The sequence below is a fragment of the Seriola dumerili genome, unplaced genomic scaffold (genome assembly GCF_002260705.1).
Source record: "Seriola dumerili isolate Sdu_G_001 unplaced genomic scaffold, Sdu_1.0 BDQW01000088.1, whole genome shotgun sequence".
NCBI classification, from domain to species: domain Eukaryota; kingdom Metazoa; phylum Chordata; class Actinopteri; order Carangiformes; family Carangidae; genus Seriola; species Seriola dumerili.
Window position 1 is genome coordinate 6,146,130 of NW_019174343.1, and position 23,420 is coordinate 6,169,549.

Genomic DNA, 23,420 nt, shown 5'->3' on the forward strand with positions numbered 1-23,420 from the left:
AATAAATGGCAACCGTGGTGTGTTCAATGGCTCCAGATAATTGTATAAACAACAAAATGTCAACTCTGAATAAAACCTTTCCTGGCCTATTTTGACAGCAAAAAAAAAACATTTGTATGCCAAACTTTATCACGTGCGCACTTAAAAGAGTAGTTACGGTACAAATTCCGCCACAATTTCGCCCCAAGGAATGATGCCTTCACTGACTGCAAAACTGTTGTTCCTACCGGTTAAGGTCACGCAAAGGGAGTTAGAATTTGATATTTTTTGTAACCAAGACCACGTGTGCAGTGTGATCGATAGATAATCAAATCTGGGTATATTTTAGAATAGATTACCACCGTAACTTCCTGTTCTAATTCTTACGCTCTAACTTTTAACAACAGTCTACTTTATCCAGATGTTGTCTTTTTATTTTTCAGTTGCACAACAAAGTTGTTTCTACTTGAAAAGTTCACTAAAGTCATCATTTTTTTAGGCTTACAAACTTTTCGAACTTTAAAGTATAAGTTTACGAGGCGCACCTGAAGGCACCAAAAGTCTCGGTCAATTAGTAGAGTTTAGACAGTGAGGAGAGCTTGTAGTCTGTCTGTGAGCGCTCCACCAATGACCAGCTAAAAACGCCCCACTGCTCCGACTCAGATCTGCGGGGGTGGGGAGAGCACAAGTTTGGATTTGGACTTTGAAAACCATGGGATTCGAGCTGGACCGCTTCAAGGGGACCGTGGACCCGGATTTCAAATGCAACTTGTGCAATAAAGTCCTGGAGGACCCGCTGACGACTCCGTGCGGTCACGTCTTCTGCTCGGGCTGCGTGCTGCCCTGGGTCGTCCAGCAGAGCAGCTGCCCCGTTAAATGTCAGCGGATCTCCACCAAAGAGCTGAACCACGTCCTGCCCCTGAAAAACCTCATCCTGAAGCTGGAGATCAAATGTGACAACCACGCGAGGGGTTGCGATGCGGTGGTGAAGCTGCAGCATCTGGCCGAGCACGCAGAGATGTGCGACTACTCCCCGGCGAAGTGCAGGAATAAAGGATGCAACGAGGTGCTCAACCTGCGGGACATGGATGCTCACATGCGGGAGACGTGCGACTACAGACCGGTAGGGATATGCGAGAGCGGCTGCGGATTGATGCTCACCCACAAAGAGCAGAAACTAAACAGCCACTGCTGCCTGAGAGCCCTGAAGGCGCACAACAGCGCGCTGCACTGCAAAATCATCAGCCTGGATAGAGAGTTCAAGAAGCAGACTATTAAAGCCAACAAGAGGGAGAAGTCACTCCTGGCACAACTTTCCGCCGTGCACAGCGAGCTGCAGATGACAGCGCTGAAATATCAGAAGAAATTCACCGAGTACAGCGAGAGGATCGACTCCCTCACCAAGACCGTGGCGTTCTCCTGCAAGGTAAGCAACAAAGTTTCTGCTTTCAGGGAGCACAGGCAGCTCTTTTCTCTCTTATCCACACTTCTTTCTCCTGCTGCTGCTGCTGCTGCTGCTGCTGCTGCTACTGAGGGAAATCCTGTAGAGCTTATTCTATTAAAGTACATGCAGTGAAGAAGAAAACAGCACAACATACCTCTACATCTCAAAATGTATGTTTTACAATTACTTCCAAAAGTTCATTCTTGGTAGTCCAGACCTAGACAGAGCAGTTTCCCCTTAAATATGTGTCAGCAACACACATTTTGACCCATCCATAGTGACATCCTGCTGTGCAAACCTTTAAGAGCCGACTTTATAGGCTTTAGAATATCTTTCTCTACATGTTTGCTTGCATTCTGGGACTGAGTATCTCTAATTTTATTGAGCCACCATATTGTTTGGGTCAGTAGCAGTTTTTTTTTTTTTTTATCTCATCACAGATGAAAATGGAAGTCAAACTGTTTACTATGATTTTTTTTTTCTGACAATTCCAACTTTTCAGGAGCCCTACAGTGCTCAGGGGTTTGTTTCTTCACTGTCTGCTTTGAGACATGGATGTCAGCTGTGTCTCTGGCCAGCTGGCAGTCAATGGGGGAGGGCCAAATATTTACTGCAGTTCTGTACACAACAAGAGCCAGGTTCCAGTAATATATCCAGCGCGCAGCATGCTTGTTTGAGGCTCTCTGTCATCGATGTTCACTCTTCCCTCGAGACAGTCATAACAAATTAAAATCGGGGATCTAGCAGAGTTACTGGCACAAAAGTTGTGTGAGTGTGGTGGGAGATATTGATTTTCAATAGGAGCCTCAACAGTGCTTGAAATACTTCTGAGGGGCCAAAAGGCCTTAAAAAGCCAATATTTTGGGGATGCTTCACACTATGATGATGAGAAAGGTTTTTTATTTGTTCCCTCCTGCTCAAAGGGTTTAAAGATGCTGCATTTCCTCTGAATCTCTGGATAATGAAGTATCTAAATCTCTGGGCTTAAATCAGGCCTCTATTTAGGAAAAAGTGCAAGAAATGTAGGAATGTAGGCAGGAAGCTCTGGGGTGAGGATGTTTTATGGTTCAAATTGAAAACCCCAGAGACCAAATATCAACATGCAATAGTTCATAAGTCAGTTAATGAATTGAATTAGTGAATGGTGGCTGCACTGCTGCTTTGATCAGCAGAGGGGAGTGGTCAGATTGTAATCAGGCTGTGTTATAAAATCTGTCCAAGAACAGGAGGAGGAGCTTTTGATTGACGACAAATTGCACAGATTGGACACACACCGCTGACAGTGTTACATAATGAAATTTGGATGAATGGCAACGTTTCTTGGATGTTGCTCTTATTTAATTTTACACCTCTTAACTCCATGTTTTTGTCAGTGAAGTTTCTCTCTCATTTTCTCACAAAAAGTTCTTCTTTTCTCCATTTTTTTGCTTGGTGGTTTCATTTGTTCGTTATGGGCTCTGTTCCCAGCAAAATGTGTTCCGGTAGACTGGTAAATTGCGCATCAAAAGCACCGATGCGGGGAAATGGTGAAATCGCTCATGCTGGTTTAAAGAAGCTTGCTGGGCCTGTAGCACAGCTGGTTATCATAGTTCATCTGACAGCGGCATCTCAGGCCTGCCGCCGAGATATATACGTCGTCCGATGCATTATTCCCCAGTGAAACCCAATGTAAACAGTAAGATAAAAAAAAAAGTCCCCTCTGTGGGCAGGGCACACCTTGAACATACATAAAAGACATGGGAACTGTTCCAGATATCATCCACATAGGTAGAAAGAGCAGGCTGAGAGGAGAAGAAACAACATTTTGTGGATGATGTGGTTAGTTGGCAGGCTTTTCTTTTTTTCTTCTTCTTCTTCTAGAGAGGCTCTTTCACTGGGTCCAGTCAAGCAGTGAATGGGATTGTTTGGTGGGAGAATCTCAAAGCACACATGGCAGTATGAAACGGAGCGTCACAAGTGAGATTAGCCGTGGGAGGCAGGCGACTTGCAGGCTGCCACTGAAACTCTCTCGGAGCCTGTAGCTGGATTTATACTTCTGCCTTCGGGGTGCTATACGGTGTACCTACAGCGTCTACACGTGTAGGCTCCAAGGTTACGCTGTAGGCTACACCTCAGCTGATGTGCGCCTCCTACACATCTGGGCTGTTGCGTCGACGGATATAAACCCACATGGATGTAGAAAGAGCTGTGATTGGCTGCTTGTTTTTTTTTCCCGTACATGTTTTCTGATGTTTGTTGAGAGCAAAGACAACATAATGGAAGTTAAAGAGTATTGTAACATTATACTGCAAAGCTTCTGCTCTGATCACAGCTCTGTATGAGTGACTGGACGTAAACACAGTGATTACACAGCGGTAGTCTGCTATTCCCTAACGAGACACAGTGAAATAATGTTATAAAGTTACCTATAAATCTATGTGTGTAGCTCAGTGTTGCTCTATTAACAAGTAAATGAAGGAATGTGAACACAGTTACTCTGGAGAATATAAAACACAATACAGCCTGACCATATACAACACATGCATCTATTCTTGTGGAGGTCATATCAACGTGTGGCAACCGACTCTCAACTATAGATCAAAACGTACGACACCCCCGTTGACCCCTTCAATCGGGCTTAACTTCATTGCGTGATTTCACTGATCAGTTGATCATGGATCAGTCAGATTTGATTAAATTCGGGGCGTTGTAAACCGTTCTCACGAGGGATGTTTTGACATGTCATAGCAGGAAAAAGCTCGGGCATGGACATCCTTTTGAAGCCATGCTAGTGAGCCAGCATTCACAGTAGCATAGAGCTGGAACAACTAAATGAAGTGCATCCGTTACTAGCTGTGTTTCACAATACAAAATGTCCGTGGTGAGAAGGGTCTAATACAGATTTGTTATGACATATTTGTTTTATTGAATCACTGTCAGAGAGCGAATACAGACCCATCATTTCATGCAACGTTTGACGGATAACCTATTTTAGTTTTTTTTTTTTTTTTTTTTTTTCTTTTTAGTCTCTGTCACTCCTCGGCTTAGGCTTCCTCAGCCAGATGGAGGATTTTAATGTCCTCTTATAATAACCAGGCACCGACTGTGAGGGATGACCTGGCTATGTGGAATAACTGACTGCAGTTTCCAATAATAGTCCTAACACATTTCAAGCTTCTTCAGTGGGCCAGGAAGAGCAATAAAACAAAGCAAAAACAAAGAGCTCAGATCTCGCCCGGGTTCACTTCAGGGCTGCTGGAATTGCTGTCACACTTTCCATTAAGCCTCAGATCTCCTGTTTTGAACCGAGCTCTTCTTCAGCTGCTGCGGATGACGGTGTTTTCGCTACGTGATGTGATAAAGAGCATCTATCAAAATCACAAGACACCCGCCAGATTGAGCCTCCATTGCATTTGATCGGGCTAATCTTATTAGGCTAATTGTGCACTCATTTTAAAGCATGAATCTATGAGATAATTTAACCGAATAATGTACTCCATTAATTATCTCTCACGTATGGGTGTCAATTGAATATGACAGAGATCGGGGTAATAAAAACCATCTGGAAGTCACAGAAAGTAACCCTTAAAGAAAAAACATAAATTGATTAGGCCGCTACTTTCTTTGCGTACATGCTTCAGCTTCGCTGAGTAATTATCCTCTCATTGATCTGAAATCTACCCCATCCAAGCCACCCAAGCTGAAACGCCTTAGATGACCAGGTCACTGAGTTTCTGCCTCTTGATCACAGGCCAACAGTTCATGAATCAATATTTTCCTTTTTCACCCTGCATTACAGTACCTACACTATAATTAGATCCTCTATGTTAAGAGGCAGACAGAGGAGAAGGCAGTCTGATGATGGAGGACAGACTCGGAAAGTGTGACTGGTGCTGAGGTGAAGGCTCACCGTCAGTTTGCCAAGTCCAACCAGTGAGCAGCAGTTTGCAAGTTTGCTTTCTTTCCTCAGCTGGCCTCTTTTTCTTTTTTTTTTTCCCCACTAAAGTTAATGTTAAACATTTGTTTACTTGACACGGACCCCATGTGTTCCCCCTCTCCACATGATGTCCGCATGACCACTTTTTGCACTTTTGGTGGTGAGGACATTTTGTTTTTTATCACCTAGGCATACCTATTGTTTTAGTAAATGCACAACCTCCTGAAGGGATTCACTTAATTTCTTAGGGGATTAGAGCTTTTGCTAGAGTGTTCGCAGATGTGGAGAAAACTCTGCTTAATTACTCTGAGTTCGTTTTAATGGCTCACGCAGACGAAATGTGAAAACACCTTAAAAATTCATCCAATTTGTTTTGAGGCTTCTGGCAGGTTTATACAAACTCAAGTGGATGGAACAGCTTGTAATTTATTTTTTTGTCAAATTCTCAGTCATATTCAACTCAGTTTTCCTTAATGTAATGGCCAACTGTCTTCCTGTTGACAATAACGGCTGTAGTCACTATAATTCGGAAGCATGTGTTGCTGCTAATGCTGCCGTGACACGATGCAGGAGCGCACATTCCAGCGTGGCCTGACATGCACATGATGGCCTTTTTAGCCTATATGGCAGTCAGGACACTGTACATGCCAATAATATCTGCTTTATATTTAGTCCCACTATGCTGCAGCATACTGGAGTGGCAGCTGAAATTATGTTACCTCATAACTCCCTTCTAAGTCCCGCTTAGAAAACAGATTAAGAGCTGACTCTGCGACTTTCCCAGAGTTCTTCATGTCATGTTGCTACTGAGTAAGAAGTCCAGTGGTGTATTAATTTACATAGGACAACAGTTTGTGAGAGGGAAGGGCTGGTGGTTCTTCTTTGCACTGGTCAGGGTGAGGTTTAGGGGTGAACTATGGAAGGCATTTTTATTATTTGAATTGTGACTATTTTCAGTAAATGAAAATTCAGTATCATGTTGAAGCTAACATTAACTGCTCCGCTTACTGACAGGACAAGCTGCTTCATAGCTCAAAATTCAGAAATTTTAAAGTGATAAGATAAAATGTGATATATGGGTCAGGGTAGGGCTGGGCGATAAAACTATAGCAATAATTCCAGTTCCCAGTGGAAATCTTCTTTGTCTATTTTTTTTATTATTTTATTTTGCAGTCTGATCATGTTACATGTGCGCTCTATCACACTGCAGAACTTGATTTTCTATTCACTTTGTTAAGTAAAAAGGACTGAAAAGGATTTTGATTTTAATCATGCATATTTTATCATATTTTGAATGCTTGTACCTCAGAGTTTTTAAACGTTCTGCTATTTGGCAAGTGTTTGTAATGTTCTGACTAAATAGAACAGTTTAAAACCACAGTCAACTGTCTGGTTTCTTCAACTTTCACTCAGAAGCAAAAATCAGCCTTTAAACCTGAAAGAAATAACAATGTGGCATTTAACAGGATAAATATCGATATCGAGTTTCGGCCATATCTCCCAGCCCTAGATTATTGTTAGGGTTACTCAAAAAAACCAATTATAAACCAGGAGATTCAAACAACGGTGTTTAGCAGCTCTCTGTCATTTACACTCAACAGCTACCGAGCTAATGTTGGCTGTTTACCAGTTCCTGTTGTTCACACTCGACAACTAGTCAGCTAACATTAGCCGTTAGCTACCTGTCTGAGTTTGACGTGAAACTTTACCACAGAGGTTTATTTAGAGTAATGTTATCTTTTGACCAAGCCGTCTTGCCACGATCATTAATAGCACAGACACTGGCATGCAGTGAGCTTATTAACTCGAGAGCAGGTCACAGTCTCTTCTTCTGTTTTGAAAATTCACAGAATTGACATTAATTAGCAACAGCTAGTACAATTAGAGTACAATTGCCAGAAACAGTTGTCATTATAACTGGTTAAAACTATGGCCACATGTAAACCTGTCATTTCCTACAGCTTGTAAGACATTGTTAATGATGTGAGTTATATTTTAGCTTGAAAGTGGCTCTCTTTCAAATTGTGGTTTTATTGTAACATTGATTAACTTCTCAGAAGATGTGAATAAAAAGGTGTCATTAAGCCACTTTTTTTCAGTTAAACTTTCACATCAGCCCTTTATATTTAAGGATGGTGTCATTAACTTTCTGACACCAATACTCTTTGCTCTATTTGTAATTTTATGTGTTTCAGCTCCTCTATAATCTGATAATAAGAAGATCACTTTTTCTTTTCTATTCTTCCACTTTAAGTGCCAGGTTCAATCATTCTGTCGCTCACCTGGAGTTAATAATAGATTATTGTGAATAACCTCCTGCCATCTCTTTGTTCACATGTCTCTCCTCTGTCTGTCTGTAGGAAGGCGAGACTAAAAGCGTGACGGTTGTCCTTCTGCGTGAGGGCGGATCTCTGGGTTTTAACATCATAGGAGGAAGGCCATGCGCGGTAGGTTAAAAGCCGAGCGTCTTTGAGGTTTCATCTCCCCCCGGTGATCAGCCAAGTGTCATATGGCAACCCAGGAATGAATAGCACATACTTGTAGCACCACAAGCTTTCTCTGTACTGACTGACACAGCGTTAAGACAGTCATGCATGTGGATAGATGGACCGCATCTATCAAGTTTTATTGTGTTTATATATTGGTCTGGTTTAGCGGATTTGGCATCACAGATTAAAAAAACTATAATTAGTTTTATGAGAGTTAAATCTGGGATTATGGCTCTGACCGCAGTTGTTTTGTCTCTAATTGAGGGGATTTTGGTGGTGAGGTAAACACAGAGGAGAGGAAAGGGGTCTTATATCCCGCCCTGAACCTTTCACAGCCACGATGTTTTCTGCCTCGAGGCTGTGAAGGGAAAGTCATTAATGATGCCACTTGCTCTGCTGAGTGAAGAGTTGAAAATATCTCAACACTGGTTACAACTCTATCCTCCATACATGGTTCTTCTGTCTGCAGGTCCCATTGAAATGCTGTTCCCCGTATCTGTTTCACCGGGACTGTACTCAACTGTTACAGGCCTGTTTTTCCACAGCCGCAGTGACGCACTTTTCTGTAACGATATAGATTATCACAGTAAAACTTTTTACGGCGGGAAACTATAAAAAGAGTTGTTTTTTTTTTTTGTTTTTTTTTTTGTTTTTTTTACCCGACTCTGTGGTCTTGTAGATTTGCAACCTTTCTCGCTGTTGTGACAGAACCCATGTATCAAGCTCGACCATAAGAGAGCGGAGATAATACTTGGCTTTTGCTTTCCCTGCCAGCCTCCAATCAACAGTCTGTGTAAGAAGCTATTCATTAAAATGGAAATAGCTAATATCCCTGTAGCCTCTGACACAAGTGTTTCATGTGGCTGTTATTTTGGCATGGCTTGGTAAGACCAATCAGCTGCCAGGTTTTGTGGTCTCTAGAAGGGCTAGTTAGTCCACAGCTCTCAAGATAGGAGTAATTGTAAGGCGAAGTAGTATGCCCGTTGAAGCGTTGCTGCAAATTCACTGTACACGATGTCCCTGAAAGAGGAAGTAGACCATTAGTTATTAATTAGAGTTAGCACTGTGACTGAGGTGTCTTTAAGTATCCCATTAGATTTCAGTACTATACTGTTGTTCTGTTCTGCACCACTCGGTCAGGGTGGTAAAATACGTTTCTTTTTTTTTGTTATTTGGGTGAACTGACCCTTTAACACTGTGCGACCTACGTGAATGATCCTAACACTTCTCCTGTTTAGATGTCAGCAGTTAATTTACTAAGGTTTTAACAATTTGAGCACTGTGCTTTTATCATTTCCCCATATGATATTTACGCTATTTATCCCACAGGATGAAAATGACAGCACTTCAAACGAAGGGATCTTTGTGTCCAAGATCGTCGAGGATGGTCCAGCGGACAAGGAAGGAGGCCTTCAAATCCACGACAGAATAATAGAGGTATGGCTTACACTGCAGTGTTTCCTGGAGGAGGGAAAAAAACAGAAGTTGATGTACTGTTGATGTGGAGCTTGGATTATGTGACAGCTGCTGTCTGTCTCAAAAGATGACGACAGCGAGGAAGCACGGGAGCATCACTCAGTATTTCTGTTCCAGTGACCTCTGAAAATTAAACTCCTGCTGAAAGCAGCAAATGTGACACATCGAATGAGCGATTTGCATTTTGGGGTTTTTATTTCAGCTCAAGAAAGTAAATCCTTCAGGCAGTAAAGGTTTCAACATATACTTCTACCATTCAACACTCAGGCGGAGGCTTTGTTAAGTGGGGCACCACAGCAGATAGTGCCGAGATAAACCTGAGGCGAGGATGTCTGTCTTTGGTTTCTCTGAGTGAGAAAGAGCCCTGTGTTCGCCTCCTAGCTGACAAATCCCTAACGACAGAGCTGTCGCGTAGCATCCTTCTTCTCGCCTTTAAACAGAATCACGTGTGGAAAGGCCAGCTCACCCTGAGGTCAACTTGAGGGATGCGTTGAAAAACTCAGCATCACAAAGGTTTGCTTTTATAGAACAGTTGTCAGCCAGAATCTCACACAATGGCTGCACTGAATGGAGAGGGTTATGTGGATTACAAGTGTGTATTACCGCGTGCCGCAGGATGACAAATATGGTTTGTCGCAGGCTTTATTGTCAGACCTCAGTGAAATTGCCCCGGAGCATTTTGACCAGCGCATTGCTCACAGAAATGTTTGTGGAGAGTGTTTACAAGAAAAGAAGACTCCCACATCTGTACTCTGTTGATCACTCTATCCTGTCATTTATGCAGTCGAACACTAACTACTTACAAAAATGCCACAAGTCCTTTGGCACAAACCTCCCCCTGCGGTTCAGCATAATGTGGTTGTAAATATGGCAACACCATAACTAAGATGTGACATGTTAGTCCTCATTTATAATCTCCCTCAAGTAACACGATCAAGCGTCTCAAAGCTCCCTGCTACTTGAGATTTGTCATGAGATCCCCTGACAAAGGGCGAGTTGAGCCAGCGGTTCACTGGGATCCTGGTGACTGGAGGCCGGAGTGGGCCGCTGGCCGATGAGCGAGGAGAGATTAGCTCATATGTCGCATGAACGTATACGAGTGGAAGTGTGTCTCATCTGCAGTGTCTGTTCGTATGAGCTTGTGTGAGCTTAAGAAGGTTGGGGAGTCATGTTAATGGTTCCAGATGTTGCTGTATTTTGGTTACTTGAGGAGATATCTGGTTGTAGGATTCATTGTTGATTCATTACCTTTTTTTTAAAAAAAAAAGAAAAAAAAAAAGAAAAAAAAGTGTAAACTATTTCGCTTTAGGGATAACGCTCCACTTGTGTTTGTCTTGTTTTTGAGCTATTGTGAAGGAAGTCACGAAATCTCTCCAACAAGCAGAACACATGAGGAGAGAGGACATGAAGAGCCTAAGGAGGTAGCAAAGCACCCTATTAAGTGACCTTTTCTTTTGAAGAGATGAGGGAACACTAGACAAAAACCAACAAAATAAATCATTTAGCCATTGAAATAGAAATGTATAGACAGTTCAGAGTTGCTGTTTCACATTGGTGCTTTTCATCGGATGGGAAATCTGATAGTCAAGGTGGTTCATATTTCCAAGACACCTGCTTTGTTAGCTGGTTCAGGCGAAAGAAAAAGTTCCATGTCATGGTTTTGTCAGACCACAATATGAAGTGCAGCATCATAACGACATGTTCGCAGCTGAGTGGGTTGCATCTTTCACCTCGGGTGATTGGATCTGTGAACTCTGTGGTTTGCAGTGGTGAATCAAAGGAATTTAATCCCAAGCACCTCAAGGCAGTATCATCGTCATGTTTTGAACTGAAACCAACAGTTTGTAACTGTTGTCCTATTTAACGTCCTGTGTGGGAAGCAGTGCATTAGAAAAGCAGAAGCCTTCAAATCTGGTTTCTCATCACGTCTCTCAGGAAGTGTTGGTTTTTTTTTTTTGGTTTTTTTTTAAAGGCAAACACTGCATGACCTCAGTGGCTGTCAATTATTATATCTATAGAACTTGGTTGATGACATTTGTTATTGAAGATATTTTCAAAGTACACTACATGTACCGTAGTCAATGAAGAGAATGGTTAAATCCATTGATCCTTTTAAAACGACTGCTGCAAGAATATGTAAGAATCAAACAGGATGTGAGGTTTTCTGTGATGATGCAGTTGACTTTTACTTTCATTATCAGTCAATATGTTAACTATTTTTCAGATTTTCATCATCTGAGAGTTTCCCAGAGCTCAAGACGGTTACCAGAAACTGCCTTCAGTCAGTTTTCTGTTGATCGGCTAATCCATTAGTTGACTTCAGTATGAATTGGGATTGTAAGAGTAAATAAGCGTGAATCTCCAATGTTATCTTAAATGTTGAATAAGATGTTGTCAGTAGAAGCTAAAAAGTGTCTGTCAGTTTAAACTTGTCAGATTTGCCTCCAACGTTTTGAACTCCAACATTGTATCAACCCTTGGGATCTGTTTTATAGTTTCATTAATTGATATTTTTGGACACTTGGTTACAGTTTGTATTATGAATGTCTTAGCAAATAGTCTTTTGTTTACGCATTCAACAAACAAAGAGCATCGTTTGCACTCATTTAGAGTAAGAACCAAAAAATGTAACTCCGACATCCACTGACCTTTTTAGCTCTGTTTTGGTCTTCACCAACTCCTGAGGCAGATATCTGGTTCTTTATCTGCTAAAACCTCCACTATGTTCGTTAGCTAGTTCAATCTTTCAATTCAAGAAACGTTTATCAAGTACTTTTTCACTAAAGGAAACATTGTTGGTGGGAAAACCAAAACAAGGAGCTAAAATGGACTAAAAGGTTTAGTAGCTCTCTAGACTCTCTTGAGACTTTGGTGGTAATTCTCAAAGAGTTTGTTACAATAAATGACCCGTTTTACATTACACATAGCAATTTGATCCATTGTTGATATAAAAACATATTGACGAGTGCAGCTTTAAAAAAATAAACTTCAGAAACTGCTAATGTGACATTTTCCATGACAGTTGAATGGAAAATGTTTGCTTTTTTTCTCGAACACACGAAATGTGGCTTACAAGCCTATAGAGGTGATAATTTTAACAGCCATTCACAAAGCGTAGCATGGCGCTGCTATGGGGATCAACCGCTCTGTAAAAAGGACAATCATATTACATGGCGCAGTGAAAAGCACGTTCACCTGAGGAGGCAGAAAACCACAGCGCTGTCAACAGCCACAGAGCTGCTTTCTCTTCCTGTAGTAGAAGTGTTAGTTCCAGTAAGTCTATATGGATGTAACATGTACATGGTGATCCACAGCTCGTCCTTCTAGAACAGGCTCTTAGCGGGGGAGTGTGATAGCAGATGGCTGTGCTCTAACCGAGCTACAGGCTGGTATGATTCAGCACATGAATGCCTCCTTGTTCAGCCAGACATTTTTCTCATAAAAAAAAAAAAAAAAAAAAAAAAAAACCTCGAGCTGTGTGTTTGCTTTTGCTCTGCAAGCTGAAAAATCTTAGCACTGTGGTCGGGATCTGCCCGTGTTTACCACCAGGATTTGATAAATAAGTTCTGATTCAGTTTAACAGTGGGATCGGTTCTGGTATGTAGGGCTTAGCTCAATAGCCAAGCTTATTCTCTAATCACATCTTTAGATAGCTGATTGACTGTGTACTTACACGTTATTTAGCAAATGTTAACATGTTTACTGGGTAAATGTAATCCAAGCATTTTGTCTTCTGTGCTTGGAAGTCCAGCACGGCAAGAGTTTGTTGCTGTGTATTTTCCCACAAAAAAAAAAACAACAAAAAAAAAAACAACTTTCTTCAAGCCTCTTTGCTTGTGCAATATGACTAAGCCAATGTCACAATCCCAGAATGACCGTGCCTGAGCTCTCAGGGTGAAGGGGATGTTCTGTGTGGGCTTCTGAGTGTGAAAATAGGAAGAGAATGGAGACGCCTGGGCTGCTGTTGTAAATGTCGCCTTGTAAATCCTCAGCAAACATTCTTAGGTCGCAGAGGGTGAGCAGCAACAACTACTTTAAAATAAACTGACATTGGGAGATGCCAGTTCTAATATGGAGAATGGGGGTTTGCGTGTGTGTGTGTGTGTGTGTGTTGTTTTTTTTTTTTTTTTTTTTTTTGGGGGGGGGGGGGGTTGGATGAGGGCTAGCCAGCAGGAATGTGTCCCAGCTAAGACAATGTTTATATAAATATATAAACTGCATGTCATTGGAATTGGAAAGTGGTGATTGGAAGGCTAAAATTCAACAGAGCCATGTTTTTATTCAGTGTCAACCACTCCAATGCGACGGGGCGCCAGACCAAAAATAGCAGGCGTGTTTGCGCCGGCACAGTTTTGTAACAGATGATGCAAGTTGGATTAGCTGGCAGTTACCTCTGTTCATTTAACCTCTTTGAGATGCATAATGCTTTTTTTTTTTTTTTCTCTCTTCTTTTTCTTTTTGCATGATTAGCTCGAGGAAGAGCAGGAGGAATGTGGTGGAAAAATGCCAGAGGTCACAATCAAACGTGTCTGAAATGCAAAAGAGGCTGTTCTAAATACAGCTACTTTACTGGCAGCGAGGATATAAAATTGAGCACTAGTCCTGAGATCAGCTTCATTATGTTTGACACAACCTGCTCCCATGATCATATTGCTACAGCTTATACTAATTATCAAAGAATCAGTGGGCTTTTGGCCTTCTGGCTAACGTTAACAACACTGAATTTGAGAAAAAAAAAATCACTTAAATGTATCAGTAATGCAAAATAATGCATTTTATCTTAAACCGCCAAGGTTAATATCACATCTGTGTTTAAAACATGTAACAATGACGCTCTTTAAAGCGGCTCATTTGCAGTTTCTTACTTGTCACTGGCTGCATGAGTTGCGAGGTAACCCACAGTGAGCTACTAAACACCTCAAACCTCTCCGCAGTTACTGAGGTATCAAGTCACCAGAGCCAGAGACGGCTTCAGACCCAGCCAGATAGCACTTAGCGGTGACTGACAGAAAGGTGAAGTGAGCCCCTGTCGGAGGCGGGTCCGAAGCACGCATGTCAGTCAGCCTTTATTCCTCTGTGGTGTCAGGGGCTTCCATCCACTGCAAGAAGGAGTGAGATATTTGAACGGTTTCTTGAGAAATTGGAAGCAAAACGCCACCTTTTGTTGCAAATTAACTGCGTCCCCTTTTCCTTTTAGACATTCCAGATATTATCCTGAGGCGTTGTTTCTGACCCTGAGGGCTATGAGGAACAGGCATAGAACTTATTTCCCTAAGGGGGATCACATGTTGTTTGGCATTCTGGGGCAAGAAGCAGACCTTTGTCAGGCCCTTATTAGATTTTGGCCCTTGTGCAGGCAATGTGTTTATTCCCCAGATGGGCAAGCAGAATGTGGCCCCGCTCCGTTGCTCCTGTCTGGCCCTAGACAGGATGAATCCACCCCAGGCTAAGCAGGCCAATCCTAGCAGTGAGCCACATTCCTGTGCCCCGTGGTCCAGCTGAGGCAGGAGCAGGACATTAAAACAAATCTAACTTTAAAGAGTCCATAATCAGCTTCTGGTGGTAGCCGCTGCCCTTTGCAGAGCTGGTTTTAAGAAGTGAGGACAAGCACATCTTTGTTTTCCACTGCTCCATATGGGGCGGAAAAAAAAAGAAAAAAAAAAGAAAAAGAAAAAGATTTTTAAGATGTGGAGTCGTCTCAGTCTAGAGATGGTGTGAGGTGAGCTTATGCTTGGCTCCAGCCAGAAGGCTGCTTTTGTCTCTGTCCCTCACCACACACAGAATATTGTATTTTCCACTCAGTTTAAACAGCTTGCGTCTTCAAAGGCGAGCCGGCACTTGATGATTTTTGTGGAGACGTACAGTCTGGGCCTACTGTAAATGTGTTTGCTCTGCTCTAACATAGACTCTGCTAGGCCCCCTGTTCATTGGAGCTCGTGGGTTAATTTATGGCTCCCTAAAGTTTTTAAAGGGGGCAGAAATAGACAGGTGTAATTAAGGCTAATTTTCCTGCCAATCAATCACTGGCCTTGTGTAAATGGATCAGCAACAATCGGCTCAGGTTGCTCTGCCAGCTGCTTCTCATGTCAGCCCCTGACCCCCAAGCACAGACTGCCCACCGACTCCTAATTAACTACCCTCAATTAAACCCTAATAGGCTGATTAACAGACCCTTAGTTGTGCTGTAATGGCCCGTCGTTTCCTCCCAGTGCTCCTCTGAAATGCATCCTGACTGCAGCATGTTAATCACCGCCCACTCGCTCTCTGCCTCTCTGTCCCCACCAGTGTCTCTCTCCCTCTCTCTCCCTCTCTCCCCCTCCCTCTGTCTCGCAGGGCAGAGACTCGGCTCGGCAGACTTGAATTCCTGAGACGAAAAGTTTGGGGCCATTTTTAGATAAATAGATTGAAAGACACATAATCACAGTGAAAATAAATGAATTAAATAATAGTTTGTTTCCAAAAAGTATATGAAAGTATGATCAATTTAAGATTTACCTTCCGTCAAGATTATTATATGGTTGGAATTTGAACAAAACCATTAACACAAACGGAAAAATTACCTCATTATTAACAGCAAAATAACACACACATCAGTGTCTCTCTGACCATTTTTCCACATTAAAAATCCCATGATCCCTTAGCAGTTGGATATCCGAGCTGTAAAGTTCCTTCTTGACCTTCAAAACAGCATTTGACTCAAGAATCTCACCTCCACGTCCATTTAGTGGCTGCTGTGGAGCTTTCAGTCCTATCACATGGTCTTTCAAATGTGGGTCTGTGGCCTGTGGGTCCCCAGCAAAAAGGGGAATTATTCTATTTCACTCTAATTCCATCCATAAGTAACACAATGACAGAATGTATGACTATTTTGGTCAAACACTTCAAACGCTTTCTGTGATAAAACATCTAAAAGCAAAAATCTTATCAGATGGGGACCGTGATCCAATTTTTGTCTGTTTAGGCGTCCTTGATGTGAAAAACCACAGTTCTACGCCATTTCTACATGTATTTAAAATAGAAATATTGCAGTTGCAGTGATTAGTTGAATGAGAAAAAATTGATATGCAACCAGTTTGATAACTGATAAATCATTTTCGACCTCTTTCCATAAACATCTGCTGATTCCATCTTCTCAAATGTGAGAAGTTGATGATTTACTTTGTTCTATATGATAGGAAACTACATTTTTGTTATTTGGACATTATAAAATGACTAGTTGATTAATTTACAGTGAAAATAATCAGTAGTTGCAGCCCTAAAACATTTTTATCTACAGCTATAGAATATCTTATTGTGAAATTGGCAGCCAAATTTCTCTCCCACAGTTAATGTACAGTATGTGTGTCAGCACTGCAGTCTAGCCTTATCCCAGTCTTCTCATAACCACAGCTCCTGAAGAGTTTCTGTAACTGCACCAAAAATAGTAAAACATGTCAATGTAGCTTTCTCAGTATTTGAGAAGATCACAGCATGAATCTCACAAGGGAACTAAATGGAAATGGGAAACAGTGGCACACTCCTAAAGCCGTCAGCTTAATGAAAGTGTTGACAGTTTTCACCAGATTTATCCTCCATTGTGTCGACCACAGTTTAAAACTCTGCGTTACTACATTGAAAAAGTTGTAAATCTTTCTCTTTGGTTTCTGCTGCGGACGAGTCAGAAATCTTGAAGATTCGTCTCCGTCTGAGCTGCAGGGACACTCAGTAGAAACAACGGTTTGATGGTTTGATACTGAGCAGTACTTAACCTCAGGGCTGGATAGAGGTAGTTTACTCCACCTAGAGCTGATAGATAGGGGCATTATGGCAACATAAAAACTGAGCAGGGACTGGTGATTGAGGGATTGTTCCATGCAGAGAAATCAATTAAGTGGAGAAACAGGCTGCCAAGGCTCAGTGGTCAACTTAAGAATAAATCACAAGACGTTGACAAGCATGCAGCTTTGTTTGTTGAGTTTTTATTGCTACATTTTAGAGGAAACTGATTCTGTGTATAATTTCATTTGAACAAGGCGTACAGTTGAATCTCCTCTGACACAACAACTGGATTCTCGTGAGTCTGTTTTACGACCACTGCCAACGTTAATGATGAGACACGGAGGGACTTTCCTGTTTTTATTACACACATCCCATCTCTGACTCAGCCGATAGCCGTTCCTATGAAAATGGCTACAGACTGACAGTGATTTAAACATGGTTTGTGTGGCACTGTATGATCTAGCATTGGTCCCTCGTCAGATTATAGGCTATAGATTTCGCTCATCAATCAAAATGCCAGAGTTTGCTTGTCTCCCTCTCATATGGAACCATTATAGTTGTTGCTCCATGAGATGATGAAGTGGACTTCATTTCTTTTCCCACCGTTGTATGACTTTAATCTCGGCTTGCGATTAATCATGTACAGAGGTTCAACTTTTTTTCTCTTTTTGTAGTGACGTCACCAATTAAACAGAAAATGAATTTTTTATTCAAGTCATTGAGGTCCCATATTGTATAAAGGTACATGTGTTGTTTGATTATAAAGCAGGTCTAGGTTCTATATTAATACAGTGAAATTATCAAAGTGCTCAGTTCACAGAGAAATGCAAACAGCCTGTATTCAGAAACTGAGCCTTAAAATGAGCCGTCAGGACTTCTGTAAGTTTGTGATGTCACAACAAAGCCGTCACCACTCTCAGCCATGACCCAGGCCTTGCCTATCCGGACTGACTATCGGACCTTGCAGGATTTGGTTTCTCTGAGTGTTTACCTGAAATCTGCTATAGTTTGATTACGCAGAAACAGTCAGCCAATCAGAAGAGAGGCCCAGAGCCTCTCTCCTGATTGGCTGACTGTTTCTGTTGTTACTAGAGCTCCAGAGAGAAGCCTGAGAGAGGAGATCTAAAACTACACCGTGATGGTTTTTGGTTCTTAAAACCACAAATATATCTTCTTATGGATCAACACTTCAAATGAAACACAGGAGAAGAGGAAAATATGGGGCTGTTAATGTTTCTCTTACTCTGTCTGCCCTCAAGCTCTCAACATATTCCATCCTGAAGAATCTAAACTTCTAAACTCATTAAACTTAATGGTTCCTCACAACTTCAAAAAGTGCAAGACTGGCCATCAACAAGGGCAAGCAGGGTAATAAACAGGAGTCCAGGGTCAGAGCTAATGATTTTAGCATTAATGCTGCCTGTTTGCTTGCATTAAGCTACTTTACATTCTCTGTGAGTTGAGGGGACGTGCCTCAGGTTGCTGCCCTCGCTGTAGAGCAGTGCAGTGATGGTGCGTGATGAATGTGGTGCGGCGAGTTGTGCGGCGCATTCTGCAGTCTGGTGCACTCAATCTCAACTTAATGCGAATGAATGGGACCAGCACGGTGCGTTCGGCTCACGAAACTCACATCAACTGTCAGTCTTGGCATTTCAGAATGAATTTGAATAATTTTTTTTTTTTTGCCTATTTATTACCGCAAATGATTTCAGAATATATTTGAATGGACTGTTTTGGGTGGAATATGAGCAGCTACCAATGAGAATCACGCAATATTCACAGTGATACATCCATCTTGTCTCCTGTTACATTTGTTTATTCCACATTTGTAATGACTTTAAGCTGCTGTAATTCTCATATGTGTTTAATAAAGCACAGTCCATCAAAATCCTCACACGTCCTCGCTGTATTGACCGGTCATGGTTTCTAATGTTCCAAACTACATTGAACATTTGCTGGAATTTAAAAAGATTCTTTAAAAACACAGAAATCACTCAGCCACTTCAACATTCACCACACTGCATGTTTTTTTTTCCTGCATAATAAGAAAATAAACTTGACTTTTCTAAAGTGTATCGCTCCCTCACATCTCAAGTGCCTATCTGACCTTCAGAACGAGTGTGAGACTGTTCTGAGGCAAAGCCTAATCAGGCTCTACACGCTGCAGCACTGAGGCCATGGCCAACGCTGCTGCCAGCAGATGTTAGATTTCATTTTGTAAGGCTCCATTAGGACCTAACAGATGCAAAACACACAGGGTTGACATCACCGTACATAATTGTCCCTCCTGTACATGACAGATGTTCAGTAATATCTGAGCTAATTGGACCACATGAACACACATTTTCTTGAGGAACTATTGCACATGTGCCTTAACTTGACATACAGTATGTGTATACAGTAGCCCTGCAGGGATTGATCTGAACACCTGCTGTTTCAGTTTGAACATGTTTATCATCCCGTCTTTGTGCAGTGAATAATGTCAGCTGCCAGTTGTTTGTTGTTGTGGTGCAGCAGGCCTGTGGTTGGACCGGCAGCGAGGGGCCACAGCAAAGAAGAAGAAGCCTGGTGTCCATTATCAAGATGATTTCTTCTCTTCGTTGTCTAAGCCCGGAGACACAACCCTCCGTAGGGTCGCCAATGCTTCCCCCAGCCTCTCTTGAGAAGGTCTAACGCTCCCCTTACCATTCAACCAGCCGGCGCGTGGAGCTGGTGGCCGCTGCTGCGCCGCCTTTTCTCATGCAAATGTGTGCAAATAGAAAACATTGTTCATAAGCGTGGTTCTCCCGTCTTGTTACGCCGCTTTGCGTCGGCCTTTTCTCTTATTCCCCTGAGAGAGATGTTCCCTTTCAAGTGTTACCTCTCTGCCTCATTCAAGACTTCCTCTTCCCTTTTTGACAAACAGCCTGGAGGAATGGCTCAGAGCTGGCTCATTGAGCAAGCTTTTCAGGGAAGGGGAGGAAAAAGAGAGAGAGAGAGAGAGAGAGAGAGAGAGAGATAGAGATGTTCTGCAGGCGCCTCCCACAGACAGAACCCCCCCACCCCCACCCCCCACTCCTGTGTTTTTTTTCCCATACCCTCAGAGGATGAGTTATTCTATAGTGGGAAGTAAAGTGTTCTCTCTCCCTATACTCCCCTTTCTTTGAGAATATACAGGTGCCTTGCCTGCAAGTGCACACTTCTGTCTTCTAATTCCACCTGTATGTATGCAGTGACATATGCCATATGCTCTGTATCTCTGAGTAACCAGGAAAAGAAATCATAGCTTTCCCCATCGCTGCATTTTTCTGGATATAGCTTGAAAGAAGCTAGTATAATTTTGAATGACACTATTCAGGGCCCACCTGTGAATGGGTGCTCAGTGGAAAAAAAAAAAAAAAAAAACTGAATACTGTGCTGTATTTCAGCCTGAGCTTGCAGTTCTGTTACACTGCTTTATTAAAAGCATGTGTTTAATAACTTGTCTCTTCTATTCATGCTGATCCGCTCTGCCCCCCCCCCCCTTTTTTTTTTAAATGGTACACCTTGTACCTGGGGTTGAGCAGGTTGTGTCCACAAATTCCTGTAGATTAGGACATACAATAGTGCTCAGGCAGAGAAAATAACTGGCAGGCTCAGGAGAAGCCCAGGACCACCGGCTGAGAGCACGCAGCCCCGTGCCAAGGTCAACGCCAAGGTGTCAATAAAGATACCTTCACTCCCAGCTAACAGAGCTGCTTTGATTAGAAACCTCAGCATAAATATGTGGCATTTAATCAGAGAGGTATGCCAGCGGACGCACAGTGGCAGCCATTTTGTCTGCATCTTGGAGTGAGATCCAAGCAGATTTTTTTTTTTTTTTTTTTTTTTCTCCCCCTCCGTATTCCAGCCGAGCGCTTGCTTGGCCAAATACATGATTGATATGTGCAGGTGGTAAAGGATATCCCCCTGTGTAAGAGTTCCCAGCTAACTTGAAAGAGAATATTTTCCCTCCTTGCCATCTTATGAAAACAGTAGTCTCAAAGCGAGAAAGTTGGAGCGGGCCATAGGAGAAGAAAAAAAGGAGTGTAATTTAACGTCTAATGTCTCTAACGTCATGCTTATCCTGGCCGGACAAAAGGTCTTTGTAAGCCCATTGTCGGCTCTTTTTTTTTTTTTTTTTTTACGCTCATAACACCATAAGCCCAGCTGCCTTGGGCTTACTTTTAAACACAGGGAAATTAAGCCTTTTGTCACTACAGTTTCCACACTCCCTTCTTCTGTGACAGTTTGCCTTGAAAAAAAGATGGAAGGAGGCTGCGACTGCCAAGAGAGAGGATGGAAAACTGTTTAAGGGGGGTAATGCAGGGAAGCCTTTTTCTTCTTCTGCAGTGTGCTGAGGTGTTCCGGTGTATGTGTGCATCCACGTAAGCTTAGAAGAAACTCAGAAATAGCACTGGGATGCAATCATAAACCTGGCATGAGTTTATAAGCTCCAGGTGTGGTCCAGAAAAGGGACTTGGATTTGCTTGTGTCAATTTCTTCAGAATAATTAATATCATTTTTTTTTTTTTTTTCTCTGGAGAGAGGGTCTTTTTCTATTTCCTCGTCTGCTGGGTTAGGGTTAACTCACCTAAAACTCCCTCCCCTTGAATTCTTGACTTCGGCTGAGTGTAGCTGTACTAAGAGCAGGGTCACCACCATCTCTCAGACACGACCTAGATTAACACCAGATATCTATTTCTCTTTTGTTTTCCTATCGTATGGCATCATCTAGCCTTATTCTGCCAGGACACGCACTCTTGGTGATAACGGAAGAAAAAACAACATGGAAAATATGATGAGAGCTCAGGAATCCAGCCACCTGAAGCACGACTGATGTAGATAAAGGAAAATTGGACCATAAAGGGGGAAAAGGGAATCGCTCTGTTTGGCTTTGAAATCCATTCAATTTGACATCACTTTCATTAACATCCCAAAATGTTCTTTTTTTTTTTTTTATTTGCATCAGTAGCGAGAGTTAGAATATCAATGTCATTATTTTTTCTTTGCCATCATTAAAGAAGAGCTTGTCAAATCACAAGGCTCGTTCTAACAGTGTGGCCTCTCTGCTCTGTAGCCATGCTATATCAGGCCAACAGCTGCTGTCTCTCAGCAAAGGCATGCCGACTGCTGGAGCTTGGTTTCCACACACACACACACACACACACACACACACACACACACACACACACACACACACACACACACACACACACACCGGATCTTACACAAGGCCCTTTATTTTTGGGCTTATGACTTAGAAAAAAAAAAAACACACACAACCCCAGCTCTATCTTGGGTTTTATTAGTAGAAGAAATAAAAACATTTATTTATGTCTGACGGGAAACCCTCAGCGTCTGGATAATCTATAGCATTTGCTGTGCTGCATAGCTGCTGTCTCAGCCCCGGAGTGGAAGATTTAAACAAGGTATCTCAGGTAAAGGGTTTTTTTTTTTTGCGTTGTGCTCTTGTGCTATTCAAATTCCTTGAATCAGAGCCAGAGAAATGTAAGCTCTCCCAGCTGTCCCTTGGCACATCAAGACAAGGCCTTTATCTGATTTTTTTTTTTTTTTGGGGGAGAGTTTGAGTTGGTGCCGTTTGAACAGCATGGCTGCAGCTCAGTCTGTTCACAGACAACAGCCTTACACAACACGAGACCAATGCTGCTGGGAACGCCACCCAGGACAAACTCCCCTGCTGCCTTTTTTTGTCAACATTTTACTAGCCACTTCATATATACAGTATATATATATATATATATACAACTCGCCTCCACTTCTTAAAAACTACTAAATTTGATGGTTGCAATAATAATTTTCTAACATTATCACCACATGCTGTGAAAACAAGAACCACATGTCTGACTGAATTCTGTACATAAAGGTATAGGTTAAGCAAAATGAAGGCTCCTCTGTCTCATCTGGACCTCCTCCCAGTCCCTTACCTCCAAGTAGCCAACTTGCTCCTGCAGACAAACCACAACCGCAGTGCATAATACTGACATTACTCTCCTGCCCCCCCCCCCCAAGAAAAGCATTTCTCCTCCTGCAAGAAACATTTCCACTTTCCAAACTCACATAATTCAAACAATAATTAGGAAATGTTCGCGGCACCGACCAGCCCCTCGAGTTCACGTCTCAGGTAGGGGTTAGAGAGAGAAGTGGTTCCAGACTGTTAATGTCTGTCATAGCAGAGTCAGAGCCCCGTGATTATTTTGGTGCAAAGGTCCAAATAAACCCAGCGTGGGTCACGACCTCGCTGATCTGAACCAAATGTGCTGCGCTTTGCAACCTTTGTTGAGAGACTTACCGCGCTGAGTGGCTGGAGGTGAGCGACAATAGACTTTTTTTCTTTCCC

The 23,420-nt window shown here is 42.3% G+C and overlaps 1 protein-coding gene across 2 annotated transcripts in view; it reads left to right on the top strand.

The window, feature by feature from the left end:
- The first annotated feature begins 602 nt into the window (after positions 1-602).
- pdzrn3 (PDZ domain containing ring finger 3) overlaps positions 603-23,420 on the top strand; it is a 97,402-nt gene continuing 74,584 nt past the window's right edge. The window contains exons 1-3 of one of the 2 annotated variants that reach the window (XM_022745419.1): positions 603-1,405; positions 7,700-7,786; positions 9,158-9,265. In XM_022745419.1, the coding sequence (XP_022601140.1) occupies positions 692-1,405; positions 7,700-7,786; positions 9,158-9,265 (909 nt within the window). In that variant the 5' untranslated portion in view covers positions 603-691. The remainder of the gene's footprint in view (positions 1,406-7,699; positions 7,787-9,157; positions 9,266-23,420) is intronic. The other variant, XM_022745421.1, reaches the window with a different exon arrangement.